Source organism: Colobus angolensis, unplaced genomic scaffold (assembly GCF_000951035.1).
Source record: "Colobus angolensis palliatus isolate OR3802 unplaced genomic scaffold, Cang.pa_1.0 Scaffold247, whole genome shotgun sequence".
Taxonomy (NCBI): Eukaryota; Metazoa; Chordata; class Mammalia; order Primates; family Cercopithecidae; genus Colobus; species Colobus angolensis.
Window position 1 is genome coordinate 1,329,143 of NW_012115677.1, and position 16,139 is coordinate 1,345,281.

At 39.2% G+C, this 16,139-nt stretch overlaps 1 protein-coding gene across 2 annotated transcripts in view; it reads left to right on the forward strand.

Annotated features, from left to right (window-relative positions):
* Positions 1-16,139, forward strand: part of GORASP2 (golgi reassembly stacking protein 2, 55kDa) — a 40,917-nt gene that overhangs the window by 1,102 nt on the left and 23,676 nt on the right. Inside the window, exon 1 of one of the 2 annotated variants that reach the window (XM_011945921.1) lies at positions 6,798-6,901. The exons of the other annotated variant lie outside the window; for it this stretch is intronic. Coding sequence (XP_011801311.1) covers positions 6,803-6,901 — 99 coding nt within the window. The 5' untranslated portion in view covers positions 6,798-6,802. Of the gene's footprint in view, positions 1-6,797; positions 6,902-16,139 lie in introns of those variants that run through there. 2 annotated transcript variants of the gene reach the window in all.

Here is a 16,139-nt window from a genome sequence, read left to right on the forward strand (position 1 = left end):
GCATCCCGCCTCCGCGGAGCGCCCTGTGCACGGGGTCTGCGGCTGTGGGAAGACGGGCTGGAGCTGGAGGCAGCTGCCGGCGACTCGGCCGGGGGGCGGCCCTGGGAAGGGGGGACAACCTTGCTCTTTTTCCGCACGGCCTTCTCTCTCTTCCACCCACCCTCGTTTTTGGCTTCCAAAGTTAGGAAGGGCGCGGAGGGAACGTCTCCAAAGTAGTGACTGTGAAGGCAGCCTTTGCGCTTTCCTAGGAGAGGGATCCTGACCCGCAGTCCGGAGGCGGGGCCTGCGGCGGCAGGTGTTAAATCACCTCGGCGCCGGCTGAGTGACTTGAAAGGCCAGCGGGGAAGGAGACGGAGATCGAAATGGCCTGAAAGTAGGTTCGACGGACCTAAACAGACTTGATTTCGACAAGACTTCTCCTTTCCCGTGCCACTCCTGACCCTCCCAAACCTCCTTCTCAAGATTTCCTGGAGTGGGAACTTCCGTTCTGTTCCGACTGCTGAGGGTGTGGTTTAGATTAAGGTTTAGATCCACAGTGGTAAAGAGGTAGTGCAGAGGAATGTTTTTTTTTTTTTAAAAATCTGAGTATATAAAGGAAAACAACCCTAGCTTAACTTCCAGGAGGCAGAGAAACATAATACCTCAAAAGGCGTCAGCTAAGCCCCTACCTATGAACGGCCTGGGCCTGGGTGGTACAAAGCATGTGGTCTTTTCCTCATGGAACCGGGCAACTTTAGAAGTAGCATTGATGGTTGTGTGCTGTGACACCTGTGTGAGTGTTAACATGCAGAACTGTCAACAGAGTGGCCGCAGCGTGTAGCGCCATTTAGGGGTGTCACTCAATATTAGCTTCTCACAGGCAAGAACGTTTTCACTGAAAGTAAGAGAATGCACTTCCTGGTGCTACCTTCATTTCCTGCCCTGGGTCCCATGTTTTAGGTGAGACAACATTCTTAAATTGCCCAGCTGTCTGGGTGATAAGGCTGAGGCAGATCATCTTTCTGATCTTCAGGATTATCGTGTCTATTGCCTTTCCATTACACTAAAAATCCCTCCTCTCGCCATACTCTTGGTAGTAAAGGGTGATTTTCCCCCCCCGAAAGGAAAAGGGAGCCTATAAATAAACCGTATTATCTTCCTATCCCCTTCAGCTAACCAAACCCCCAAGAGCCACACTGAGAGAGGAAATGGAAGGAGAATTATCAGTTCCCAAATGTGAGGTGAAAGCTGTGCTTTTCTTTGTATTATCTGATCTGATTTTGAGTTCTCTACCCTGCGGTATTACCCAGTATTACCAGCTGTTTCTCACAGTGTCCGATTGTGGTCATGAATGCTTGGGGATTCGTAATGTTTTTATAATACATGCACTCAAGGAAACTCAGTAAAACACATGAATGTTAATAAGCAAAAAAAAAAGTCGCGTATTTGAAAGAAAGCCATACACATCAAAAGGATTCCAACTTAATGACTACATTCCAACATAAAACGAGTTTGTATTTTCTTTATGTAAGTGCAGTGAAATAAATCAGCGTTCATACATATGCAGTAGTGCAGATGTGTTATTAATTTATAAATCTGATTTTTACAAACACCAGGGACAACCTTAGTTACCAATCTGCATCTGGAGCATTAATATTGCACATGATGAAATAATTCTTATTTAGTTAGACTTTTATTAAAGAGAGCTTTAAAATAGTAATGATCTAGTTGAGGAGAATTTTGTGTCTGCGTTCCTAAGACCCTCTGCCCCTGATTCTGTAATTGGTTTCCTTATCTTTGTTTTTAGAGGGAAAAGTGCTGTGTTAAATCTTAACATATAAAAATGTCTTCCTTTCATTTGTTATTGCCTAGATGGACAGCGATATATTTCATTATTAGATTACCAAGCTTGTAAACTGGAGTAACTGTGGCAGGAAGATTTTGAATAAAATCACCCATATTCAACAAGTTCTAGAGTGATTTAATCAGAAGTTAGTTTTCTTAAATAACCAATTCCCTGGCCATTTCCTGGTTGTAGTAAAAACTTATATGATTGACTGGGTTTTGAAATACCAATTATAATAACATTTATATCCACTGCTGTCTTTTGATTTCATGAGTCCCTATAATTCAGATAGATTGAACTTTCCATTGTTATCATTATTTTTCAATATCCATCTAAAAATCTTTAGGGGACAGCCTTGAAATGGATTCAGAAGTTCTGGTATGAGCAGTGTAGTTCCTCTTTATGTATTCTCTATATGTGAGTGCATATTTTCATGATTGGGATCATATTGTGTACCCAACTTCTTATCCCCACTCCAGAGGTAACCACTGTGGACAGTTTCTTACATAGCCTTTCAGATATATTTTATGCTTATAAAAAAGTCTGTTTGGCCGGGTGCAGTGGCTCACGCCTGTAATCCCGGCTTTGGGAGGCCGAGGTGGGCGGATCACCTGAGGTCAGGAATTCGAGAACAGCCTGACCAACATGGTGAAACCCTATCTCTATTAAAAATATAAAAAATTAGCCGGGCATGGTGGTGCACACCTGTAATCCTAGCTACTTGAGAGGCTGAGGCAGGACAATCACTTGAAGCTGGGAGGCAGAGGTTGCAGTGAGCTGAGATCATGCCATTGCACTCCAGCCTGGGCAAAAAGACTGAGACTTTGTTTCAAAAAAAAAAGTCTCTTCTCTCACCCTTCTCTCTTTGTTTCTTTTTGTTACCTTGGAATCATATGATCCATGCTGTTGCACACCTCAGTCTTCTCAGTTGATGACCTATCTTAGCAGTCTTTCTGTAGTAGCAAGTCAAGATCTGCCTCATGCTTTCAGTTAGCTCATGGTAGTCTGTTGTACCATAGATTGGTTAAGGAGTACCTCCTGGTGTTGAATATTTGATTTTCTAGTCTTCTTTTGTTATATGTACATATTTACAAACTTGAATCCTATGTTTTGTTTTCCCATAACATACATCCTTTTCCCCAATTACTGTATTGAATTTTAATGGTAGCTGTCTGTATAAATATTGATTTTTCATGTTAGTAAATAACTACATTGTTATTATCAACATGTGTCCATTAGAGAACATTTGGATATGGTAAAAAAGGACAGCAAAGAACCTGAATTACCTGTAATCCCACCATCTAAAGGCAAATACTGTTGAAGTATTTTTCTTAGTCTCCTTTTTTTCGTGGGCCTGACATCGCCCCTTAGCCATGTTTTACAAAGATTTTGAATGATATGACATAGTCAAGGACGATATGGCCAAAAGTTATCTTAAGAGGTTAACATTACAACCAAAATATCCAACAGCTGAGAAATTATTAAACAAATCAGGGTCTAACCACAGATAGAGTGCTATACATTCGCTCAAAATTGTGTTTCAAACACCCTGTGTATGTGCAGGTACATTTGAGTGCTCAGGAAAATAAAGCTGAAAGATAATAAACCAGGTTGTCTAAAAAATTATTAGTGGATGGTGACTTTTTTTTTTTAACTTTAATGTATTTTCGAGGATTTCTGAAGTGATCATTAAATACTTATATAGTCACTCAAAGTGTAGATATGCAAAATTACTTTTAAAAAAGAAGTGGACTTCTAGTGGAGGATTTAAAATTTTGTGTAGAAGTCTTTTTTTAAAAAATAACATTTCAGATTCTCTTATACAGTGGGTCAGATTTGTGCTTACTATGAATGGCACTTTTATTTTGGTCCTCCAATCCTAATGTAAGGCGGGAAAAATGTTAGGGCTTCTCAGTTTTTGAAGTTATTGTAAGTTACTTCCTACATATGAACTATGTTTAATGTCGAAATTTTGCCTACATTTTCCATTAATTATCCAGTAAACCCAACAAGACCATTTTCAAAATTAAATTTTTGGAGTGACCTCACAGATGCCTGTTACAGGACCTGCTTCTAAATTAAAATATTCATATTCTGTTCCACACTTACAAACTCTGAGATGGGGGATATCTGAGGGCATACCTTCTGGAGCAAGTATTCACACCAGTGTGGAGACATGGAAAATAGCATTTTCATTCTTTCTCATGCTTTCTTCTGGGAGAGATTTTGAGGTGATGGAAGGGTCATTGACATGTAGTATGTCACCAGTGTAATAAAGGTTTTTATCTTCTGAGCCATTTGCTGCAGCCTGGGCAGCATTTAGGTGTTCTTAGAGAAGCAAGTGACTGCAAGTGGAATTACTTCTATAGAAAATGCAATGCCTAGACCATATCTACTATCGTATGGAACTGCTCTTTTTAAATATTTTTTTCTATTTTGTCAGAGATGAGGTCTCCCAAAGGAACTGCTCTCTATAAAGGGAGCCTAACTAACCTACATGCAATCCTGTTGCGATGGGATTTCAGTTTAGTACTTGGAAAAGTTAATTTCTAATACTCGATAGTCATTGTTTTCTTCTTTATTCTTCTAACATTGTCTTTCTCAAACTTTGAAACTCATGCCATCTTTTTGTTGTTGTTTTGAGATGGAGTTTCACTCTTGTTGCCCAGGCTGGAGTGCAATGGTGCGATCTCGGCTCACTGCAACCTCCCTAGTTCTCCTGCCTCGGGCCTCCCAAGTAGCCGGGATTACAGGCGCCTGCCATCACGCCCAGCTAATTTTTGTATTTTTAGTAGAGTTGGGGTTTCACCATGTTGACCAGGCTGTTCTCCCCTGGCCTCAAGTGATCCACCTGCCTCCACCTCCCAAAGTGCTGGGATTACAGGTGTGAGCCACCACGCCCGACCTCATGCCCTAACACAGAAATCTCACTCTGGCTCCTTTCTCACTCATTCTGGAAACAATGTGTAAAAAGAGAACAGTAGGTTTATTTAGTATTGTTTTCTATGTATAAAGTTATAATTGTGAAACCTGAAGAGTCTGACCCTGTCCCTAAAATTGATCTCTCTCCTTTTTTTTTTTTTTTGTTTTTTGTTTTTTTGAGACAGAGTCTGACTCTGTTGCCAAGGCTGGAGTGCAGTGGCACAATCTCGGCTCACTGCAGCCTCCGCCTCCCAAGTCCTATCAATTCTCCTGCCTCGGCCTCTCTAGTGGCTGGGATTACAGGTGCCCGCCACCATGCCTGGCTAATTTTTGTAATTTTAGTAGAGACGGGCTTTCACCATATTGGTCAGGCTGGTGTCGAATTGCTGACCTCAGCTGATCCACAGTTCTTGGCCTCCCAAAGTGCTGGAATTACAAGCGTGAACCACTGTGCCCAGCCCAAAATTGATCTTTTCTAGTAAAAGGCCCAGAAGTTGTTTAATAAATATTCTTTAAAATTGCTTTCAAATGTAGGAATCAGGATATCTCAGTTTATTAAAACCATGGAATACAATGTATATAAACCTTGGGATACTTTTAGGAATTATATCATTGAACATAAACTTTTCCTAATATTAATAGACCTTGAACAAATTAGTAGTTTCATGTTGTTTATATACACTTTTTTTTTTTTTTTTGACACGGAGTCTTGCTCTGTCACCCAGGCTGGAATGCAGTGGCACGATCTCAGCTCATTGCAACCTCCACCACTCCAGTTCAAGCGGTTCTCCTGCCTCAGCCTCCCAAGTAGCTGGGATTACAGGCACCCACCACCACACCCAACTGATTTTTGTATTTTTAGTAGAGATGGGGTTTCACCCTGTTGGCCAGGCTGGTCTAGAACTTCAGACCTCAAGTCATCTGCCCACCTCAGCCTCCCAAAGTGTAGAGATTATAGGCGGGAGCCACTGCACTCCCAACCCCCCACCTTTTTTTTTTTTTTTTTTGAGACAGGATCTCACTCTAGGCTGGAATTTAGTAGCACAGTCTCCACTCACTGCAGCCTCCAACTCCCAGGCTTAAGTAATCCTCCCCCATCTCAGCCTCCCCAGTAGCTGTGACTACAGGCACACACCACCATGCGCAGCTAATTTTTTGTATTTTCGGTAGAGATGGGGTTTTGCCATGTTGCCCAGGCTGCTCTCGAACTCCTGAGTTCAAGCAATCCACCCACTTCAGCCTCACAAAGTGCTGGGATTATAGGCGGGAGACACTGCGCCTGGCCTTATATGCTTTCATACTTATGTGATGAGGTGTGTTTTAATGCCTGCACTATCATCCTCAGGATTCTCACTGGGGGAGATCTGCTGTTAGTAGTTAATTATGGTTTCAGTAAGTAGTAGAGTGTACAACACTGATTCTTCTGTCTTCTGGGTCAGATACTAGCAGGGGTTTTTAATAATTCCTCTACAAATTTTATAAAAATTGAGCTTAGAATAACCTTTAACATCAGTGTGTTCGTTTTGCTTACTTTAATATTCTACCGAAAGGATTATATATATTGATTGATTGATTGACTAATAAAATATCAATGTAAACTAGGAAATGTGCTTTAGAAACTGTGACTTTTTTTTTTTTTTTTTTCTTTTTTTGAAACAGGGTCTCTCTCTGTAGGATCTCACTCTGTCGCTATGGCTGGAGTGCTGTGGTGTGGTCGTGGCCCACGGCAACCTTGAACTCCTGGGCTCAAGTAATCCTTTCATCTCAGCCTCCTGAGTAGCTTACAGGCATATGCTGCCATGCCCAGCCAACTTTTAAATTTTTTTGTAGAGCGATCTTTCTATGTTGCCCAGGCTGGTCTTGAACTCCTGGGCTCAAGTGATCCTCTTGTATTGGCTTCCCAAAATGTTGGGATTACAGGTATGAGCCACCACACCTGGTCCTAAGTAGTTACTTTGAGAGACTATACATTTCCCTGTTGGCATTGCAAATAAATTTACTGTAGCATGAAGGTAATTTTTCTGGGGTTTTGTTCTCTCTCTTTTTTAAGCACCAATGAGAGATAGCTCAAGCACATTGTCAGAAATAAGGAAGCTTGAGCCAGGCACAGTGGTGTGCATCTGTAATCCCAGCTACTCCAATCAGGAGACTGAGGTGAGGTGGGGGCCCAAGAGTTTAAGACCATCCTGAGAAACATAGTGAAATCCGGTGTCAATAAAAGCAAAATTGTCACTTGACAAAACTTTGAGGCTGCAGCGAGCTATCCTCATGCCACTGCACTCCAGCCTGGGTAACAGAGCAGCGTCTCTAAAATTAATTAATTTGTTAATTTAAAAAAAAAATTTTAAGGCTGGGTGCGGTGGCTCATGCCTGTAATCCGAGCACTTTGGGAGGCTGAGGTGGATGGATCACCTGAGGTCAGGAGTTCGAGACCAGTCTGGCCAACATGGTGAAACCCCCTCTCTTCTAAAAATACAAAACTTAGACAGGTGCGTTGGCGCATTCCTGTAGTCCCAGCTACTTGGGAGGCTGAGGCAGGAGAATCGCTTGAACCCTGGAGGTGGAGGTTGCAGTGAGCTGAGATGGTACCACTGAACTCCAGCCTGGGCGACAGAATGAGACTCCATCCCCCCAAGGAAAAAAAAAAAAAAATAGACACCCGGTTTTGCTCTGTTGCCCAGGCTGGAGTGCAGTGTCACAGTCGCAGCTCACTGCGGCCTCGACTTCACAGGCTCAAGCAATTCTCCCTCCCTGGTCTTCCAAGTAGTTGGGACTATAGGTGCGTACCACCACATCTGGCTGATTTTTTTGAAGGGACAAGGTCTCAAACTCCTGGGCTCAAATGATCCTCTTGCTTTAGCCTCCCAAAGTGCTGGGACTATAGCTGTGAGCTACATCCTTGACCTAATTAATTAATTAAAAGTAAAATCCAGGCTTTGTGGCATGTGCCTGTAGTCCCAGGACTCAGGAGGCTGAGGTGGGAGGATTGCTTGAGCTCAGGAGTTCAAGAGTAGCCTTAGCAAAATATTGAGAGCTTGAGAAAGAAAAAGAAAGAGAGAGAGAGGGAAGGAGGGAGTGAAGGGAAAGAGGGAATGAAGGGAGGGGGGGAACAAAGGAGGAAGCACCTGGTACAGTGACTCTCATCTGTAATCCCACACTTTGGGAGGCTGAGGCAGCGGATTACTTGAAGCCAGCAGTTTGAGATCAGCCTGGACAGTAAAGTGAGACCCTGTCTCTAAAAAAAAAATAAAGACAGAAGGAAAGAATCTTGTTATCTTTGTGGACATGAGTACATTGAGAAACTATCATAGTCAACCACCAGAGACCACCTTTGGGAACTGGATTCTAGTGCCAGCTCTATCACTTCATTCTATTTCCTTGAGCACCCCTTTGAAATGCTTTGAAAAGCTTCAGTCTTTGTATCTGAAAAGTGCAGATAATAGCAGAGCCACTTCCACCTTTTCCACTGAAGAACACATTAGATACTGTATGAAAATAATGAAAACAATTGAGCATTATTAAATCTCTTTCTTAAAACAACACTACCTCCTTGATTATCCTGTGGATTAAATGGGATATTTCATGTAAAGCACTTAACTTAGAATGTGGAATATAATAAGGATTCAATGTTTGGTGATGGCTTTATTACTAGTATTTGCATTATTGTGTAGAACCAGTGTTGTGGCAATACTAGCTAAAATATACTACTGTAGTTGTCAACATTTTTAGTATTTTTATTTAATTAAGCAACCATTACTTTTTGTCTGTGTACCTAATCTGTACTTTGCTGCTGTTTAAAACATAAGTTTGAGGTCAAATCTGACCCATTAATTTTAGTCATTTAGGCACACACACAAATGGTGCCTGTTAATTTCCTCCTATCCTCATTTTTAAGGAAATTATTTTTTAATTTTAAACGGAGAGTGCCAGTATCCTTTTCATTGCATTGCTACAGTGTTACTAGACACATTAATTAAAATGGCTGAAAGAGTCTGTGTAATTAAAATGATCTTGCTGTATTTGATTTTCTTCATTGTAGAACCTATAGATAGCTTAGCAACAGTTAGATTTATTTCATGGTGGGTCATTCAGGCTTACAGATTACCTAATTAGCCTCCTCATTTTTGCAGTTAAAGGAAAGAAGTGCAGGCCTGTAATCCCAGCACTTTGGGAGGCCAAGGTGGTGATCACCTGAGGTCAGGAATTTGAGTCCAGCCTGGCCAACATGGTGAAACCTCGTCTCTGCTAAAAAATACAGAAACTTAGCCAGGCATGATGGTGGGCGCCTGTAATCCCAGCTACTTGGGAGGGTGAAGCAGGAGAATCACTTGAACCCAGGAGGCAGAGGTTGCTGTGAGCTGAGATTGCGCCACTGCACTCCAACCTGGGCAACAAGAGGGAAACTCTGTCTCAAAAAAAGAAAAGCACAGAGAAGTTAATCTGATTTGCCCAAGGTCACACAGCAAATTTTCTTTCCCTAGGAAACAAATCCCTAAGTTATTTGAAGAATATAAAATGCGTTAAGAAGTTGTCAGAATTTTTGCTTCTTTTAGAGCAGAGTTCAATTTCTTCCAATGTTATTTTTCTAATGTACAGATCTTTTCTGGAAAACCATTATGCAATAATGAGTTTTTATTTCCTTTTAGTTGCCATTACAATTTTATTTTAAATTGCTTGAATGTTAAAAATTATGTTAGGGTTAGTGTCAGGAGAACATGCACTTTGTTTTGTTTGTGAAGAACATGGGAAGACAATGTTTTAGCAGGTGAGGCTTGAACTCTCCCAGTCTACTGCAAAATTATTTACCACACATTTGTGTCAAGACTCAAGTAAGGAAACGTACCCATTTGCAGACATAGAAAACAGTACTCTCTCCTTATCCACAGTTTGACTTTCTGTGGTTTCAGTTACCTTTGGTTGCTGAAGTCCAAAAACATCAGATGGAAAATTCCAGAAATAAACAGTTCATAAGTGGTAGATAGCTCTATTATTAGTTATTGTTGTTAATCTCTTACTGTGCCTAGCTTATAAATTAAAGTTTATCATAAGTATTTGCATATGGGAAAAAATGTAGTACAGTATATGTAGGGTTTGGTACTCTGCAGTTTCAAGCATCCATGGGGGGTCCTGGAACATATCCCCTGCGGATAACAGGGACTACTATAGCTCCCTCACCCTTCCCTACTAAAAAAAAGGCCTATTATAACTCCGGAGGATTTAGGATTTCTTTTTATTATATCACATTCCCAGATCTTTTCCCGTCATTTTGAACACCTGCGCACACATATAGTGCATGAGGATTTATGTTTATAGTTGAAGTGGGTCATCATTTAGTTATTGCTTGGATTGAATTTATTTTCTAGTCTTGTTTAACATCTCTACTGTTTTTAAAAGTAGTACAGGAGGGAGGGTGTTAGAGGAAATGATGGTATAGATAGTCATTCAGTGGGGCTTACCTACATTTTGTGTGTGGAAAAGGAATATATGATGCAGTAATAAAAAGGAGACAGTTATACATTCTAGTAAGCCGATTTTATGATAACATTTTCACTGTTAGAAAACTTAAGGAAGATAATTTACATATCAGCCAGAAATGTGGATAAGTGTGTCTTTGTATATCACCTAGTGAAATATGTAGTCTGGTGACACCCTGTATGCTGCAAGTTGTCTTGTGGTTTCCTTTCTTTGTTACTTTAAGGTAGAAGGTCTGTATACCTCAGCTGAGAGTATGTAAGTCATTATAGACCAATGCAGGTGGGAGAATGCCGCCTGACACCCAACTCCACCCAAACACTTCTTCCGTCTTACTCTGCCATTCCTCCCTCCCCCAAGTGAAGAATTGAAGAGAGAAAGAGGTTAATGCGAAATGATCCAAACCTAGCATAAGTAGTAGTATTTGAACACTCTTAATCCTGGAAGAAGAGATGGATGCTTCACTGGAAAGCAATAGTTAGGTCTGTGTGGTAAAAGAAAAGTTTAGGCTAAATCTGGTAAAACTTTTAATGATCTGGGATCAGAAGTGGAGGGAAAAGTCAAGAAGTTAATTGCCTTTTTTTTTTTTTTTTTTTTAACCAGGAACTTGATGGAGCAAAAGTGTTAATGCTATCTTGCAGGACAGCTTTTCCTAACTTTATTTTTATTGTAGCTCAAAGCAAAAAATGTATTTTCCATTACAACCAGTACATACTACATTTCATGAAGAATATAGGCCTTTATTATATCATGAATTTTTGACAAATTTTCTATTGTGATATTTTGTTTTGATACTTGTCTTTTGTGACACACTAAATTGATTTCAGAACCTACTGAAATCATCCACTGTAGTTGAATGACACCACTTTAGGGATTATTTCTATAAAGTTGGTGATTAAAAAATCCAGCTTCTAATCATTGATGCAAATTTCTTTTTATGTAATAAAGATGCCCCTTTGCTGTGCAGTTTCATCATAAACTTCTCATTTTTGCTTGTTGAGGGTAAAAACTGTCTAACAAATATCATCTTGTTTATTGCAGCCGTTTTTTCTAGAGTGTTAGAAGAGAAGCATTTCTTTCACACTGCTGTGATGTTTATTTTGTAAGCTAACCTCAGATGTATAGTTTGAACCTTACACCTGCCAGTTAGTGTGTTCATAATTTCTTCTACCTGTCCATGTTTTGGTAATATATCTTTTTATAATTATTTTGCAAGCATAATTGCTCTTTAGTATTTTCAGCTGCTTTATTATGTTTCTTAATTGATCAAAGTAAATCATGTGGCCCTAAGAAGAATTGGACAAAAGGGCATTGGGAAAAGGGCAACCTCAATATACTTGTTTTGATACAGGGAGCATCTCTTAAGACTTTATATTAAAAGAGTACACACAAGTGTATAGCTTTGTGAATTTTCACAAACAACACACTTACTGTAACCAGCCTCTTACCCCTTTCCAGTGACATCCTGCACACCCCCCACCTCCGCAGGATGGATACTGTCCTGATTTCTAACAGCGTAGATTAGTTTGAGCTATTGTTCTTTGTATAAGGGGAACCACGTGCTACGTACTCGTTTGTGTCTGGCTTCTTTTGCTCAGATATTGCTTGTGAAATTTATTCATGTGTATTAATGTAGACCTTTCATGTCATTAATGTATTTGGTGCCATTGAGATAATATGCCAATATTTATTAACCTGTTGATGGGCATTTTTGTAGTTTTCAGTTTGGGACTTTTATAAATAGTGGTACTATGAACAGTATAGTGTATTTCTTTTAGAGAACAGGTGTATACCCACTTCTGTTGGGTATATACTTAAGGCTGGAATATACGGTCAAAAGGTGTGCACATTTTCAATATTAATAGATATTGCCAAGTCATTTACTAGTTTGCATTCTAACCAGCAGTAATTGAGGTTTCTAAATGTCCTATATCCTCACTCACACTTAATATTTTTCATCTTTTTGATTTTGGTCATTCTGATAGGTGTGTAGTAGCATTGTGGTTTTAATTTGCATTTCCTTGATGACTATTGAAGTTGAGCACATCTTCATATTGCTTGATTACTTCAGTATCATATTTTGTTTAGTGTTTGCTAAAATCTTTCCCCCAGTTCTCTATTGGGTTGTCTTTTTTCTGTTTTAAGCAACTTTATTGTGATAAAAGCTACATACCAGAAAGTTCAGACTTTTAAACTATACAATTTGGTGGCTTTTTAATATATTCATAGAGTTGTACAACCATCACCACTGCCTAATTCCAGAAACTGTTTATTACTCCAGAAAGAAACCCATATGTATTAGTAGCCATTCCCCCATTCTTCCACCCACAACCCTGCATAACAACTAATCTGCTTTCTGTCTCTATGGATTTGTCTATTATGGACATTTCATATTAATGGAATCAAACAATATGTAGTCTTCTGTGACTAACTTCTCTCACTTAGCGTTAATGTTTTCAAGATTTATCCATGTCATAGCGTGCATTAGTACTTCATCCTTTCTTATGGATGTACCACATCTTGTTTATCCATTTATCAGTTAGGGGACATTTGGGCTGTTTCTACGTTAGGAATATTATGAATAATGCTACTATGAAATTTGTGTACAGGTTTTTGCGTGGAGATATATTTTCATTTTGCTTGGTTGTTTGTATACCTGGAGTGGAATTGCTGGATCATTTGATAACTTTGTGTGTAACATTTTGAGGATCTGCCAAACTGTTTTTCACAGCAGCTACACCATTCCCACCAGCAAATGTATGAGTGTTCCATTTTTTCCACATCCTTGCCAGTGCTTGTTACTTTCTTTTTAATTGTGGTCATTCCAGTAGACAAGAAATAGTATCTTGTGGTTTTATCGTCCATCTTTCTTAATGCTTTACAGCAGTTCAAGATTTGTTCTGGATGCAGATCCTTTGTTGGATATGTATTATGTCTTTTTACTTTCTTAATTATACCTTTTGATGAGCAGAAGTTCTTAGTGTAGTTCACTTTATCAATTTATTTTAGTTTGTGGTTAGTGCATTTTGTGTCCAGTTTATTAGGAAGCCTTGCAAACTTGAAGGTCTCAAAGATATTCTCTTATGTTTTTCTCTACAGGGTTTATTGTTTTACCCTTGACCTTTACATCTACCATCCATCTGGAATTGATTTGTGGGAGGCAACATTTGAAAAAATGGTTTGTCTCTCTTTCCTGCCAGCACTTTTACAAGTCTTATTTTTTCTTTTTAAGAGTAAAAGGTATTTAATATGGTTGCAAAAATAATGATGTGTCCAGGAATTGGTTAGCTATAAAGATTTACCCTCAGATGGTGATAGCAGAGTTAGGAGGATGAGTTTAAGATTTCTTGGCCTTCTATCATAGGCTTGAGACTTAGCTAGGCATTTCATAAACTTAACTCATCGAACCTTTACAACATTCTTATGAAGTAGATGGTGTTATCCCTTACTTGCAAATGAGAAAATTGAGGCCCAGAGTGGTAAATAAACTTTACCAAGCTCACACAACTCATAAATGGACAAAATCATGGCTTAAAACCAACTCAGTCTGGCTCTAAAAGTCTATTATTTTTTCACTATATATAATCTTATAAAATCTTATTTATTTGTGAGATGGAGTCTTGCTCTGTCGCCCAGGCTGGAGTGCAGTGGCGTGAACATGACTCACTATAGTCTCGACCTCCTGGGCTTGAGCCATCCTCCCGCCTTAGCTTCCTGAGTAGCTGGTACTACAGGCGTGTGCCACTATGCCTGGCTAATTTTTAAAAAAATGCTTGTAGAGACAGTCTCACTTTGTTGCCCAAGCTGGTTTTGAACTCCTAGCCTCAGGAGATCCTCTCACCTCTGCCTCCCAAAGTGCTGAGATAACAAGTGTGAGCCACTGTGCCTGGCCTTAATTGTTAAATTTACAAATTTAACCTGTTCATCGTAAATTGCTTTGATATTTGGCCCAGTAATAAATGTTAAATGGTCTGTGGAGCCAAGTATATATAGACTTTTAGTTAAGATGACTTGAAGAAAGCAGAAGATAAATTAATAATCAGGAGCTCTCATAGGGGATAGAAAGTATTGAAGTGGTAATCTGATGCCTGAGAGATTAGGTGCCAGGAGATTCTTGTCAGTGGATAACACTGCAAGAGAAACTTGTGTCAGTGTTTGGTTTGCTATGTTGTAGATCATATTTTCCATGCTACAAAATATAGGAAATTTCCTTTAGGTATATTAGGGTCAAAGAGAGCATTTTTCTAGGGCACCCTCTGCTGACTTCCTAACAGTAATTAAGATACCTACCTGACGTAATTGTACAGATTCTAATGATGTAAATGAATTAAGGAAAGAAGTTAATTTCAAGGGCCATTAGAAACAAAGGAAATCGATGTTAATAACAAATGAAATAGAAAAATAGAGCTAGGGAAAGGATCAAGTTTATTTTAGAATTTAAAGTTAGCTATTGAATCCTTTTTGAATTATAGGAAAAATACTTCTGATATTGGAAAATTTCCATTTCAGACAAACAGTTTAAGCTTTATACTCTAAAGTTTATACTTTAAACTTTATAAGGGTGGCCTGATAAGAATCAGCATGTAGGGTCAGCTTTCTAAATGAGTGATTACGTTGTAAAAGTGCTGTCTGTGGCCCTTTTTAACTAAAAGGTAAACTTCTGGCAGTCTTAGTGGCAAAGTCTGAAATTGATCAGTGACCTAGTTGGGTTCTAGATAAAATGCTATTAATAGTTCTTTGGAAACATTCAGATTCAGAGAATTAGATGATTAGATGTGGGCTTTATTAGATGAGAAACTCCACTCTGAGGAGGCGCCTAAGGATCTGTGCTGTTCATCCCCTTTCACACCTGAGGCCTTTCACGTCTAATTGATAACCACCTAATAGGCATTTCAGATCTAGGTAATCTGACTTTGTCCCAAATAGCTGTGATTTGACCTCACTTTTCTTGTGACTCCAGGCAGCCACTTCTTTACCTTTCAGAGTTGCCATTTGAGAAGAAATGTGCTATTTTGAGCCCTAGACATTTTATTTGATAACATGTAGAATATGAAATAACTCCCATAGAAAACAGTATACAGAAACTAAAAACTGGGTATGGTGACTTGCTTTGGGATTCTGGTGCTTTGGGAGGCTGAGATGGGAGGATCGCTTGAGACTAGGAGTTTGAGACCTGCCTTGGCAACATAGCAAGACCCACATCTCTACAAAAAGTTAAAAAATTAGCTGGGCATGGTCGTGCACACATGTAGTCCCAGCTACTTGGGAGGCCAGGAGTAAGCTATGAATGTACCACTACACTACAGCCTGAGCAACAGAGTGGGACCCTGTCTCAAAAAAAAGAAAAAGAAACTGAAGACATTTAATAAATACCTTTGATATTTAACTTAATTAATTTACAAAAATGATTTGGTCCCAAATTTGCAAGAAAACATAAAAACATGATCAAAGAGTTTTAGGGAGTTAGGCATTGAACTGTCTATGTAGGGCAACTATTCTTTACTGTAACAAAAGAATATCAAGTTTTACTTCTTCTGAGACAATACTATAATTTGGCTTAAAATAATAAAAGGTAACAACATTAAGAGGTAAGGAACAATTCTGATTGACACTGTATAGAGGGATGTATTTTAGGAACAATCTGGGTTCCATTTTGAAAGTATTAAAATGACTTGTTACTGTATAAATAGCTGTAGCTTTGTGTATGCTTGAATGTATCTGTCATTTGCTGTTGTTATTTGCAAAACTGACTATAGAACTATTTGGACTATTATAGGAAATCAACCTATAAATATCAGTGCAAACTTTTGTTCTTGTGGAATAGGTTTTTTTTTTTTTTTTTTCTATTTTGTTTTGTTTTGAGACAGGGTTTTACCCTGTCGCCTATGCCGGAGTGCAGTGGTGCAAGCTGGACTCATTG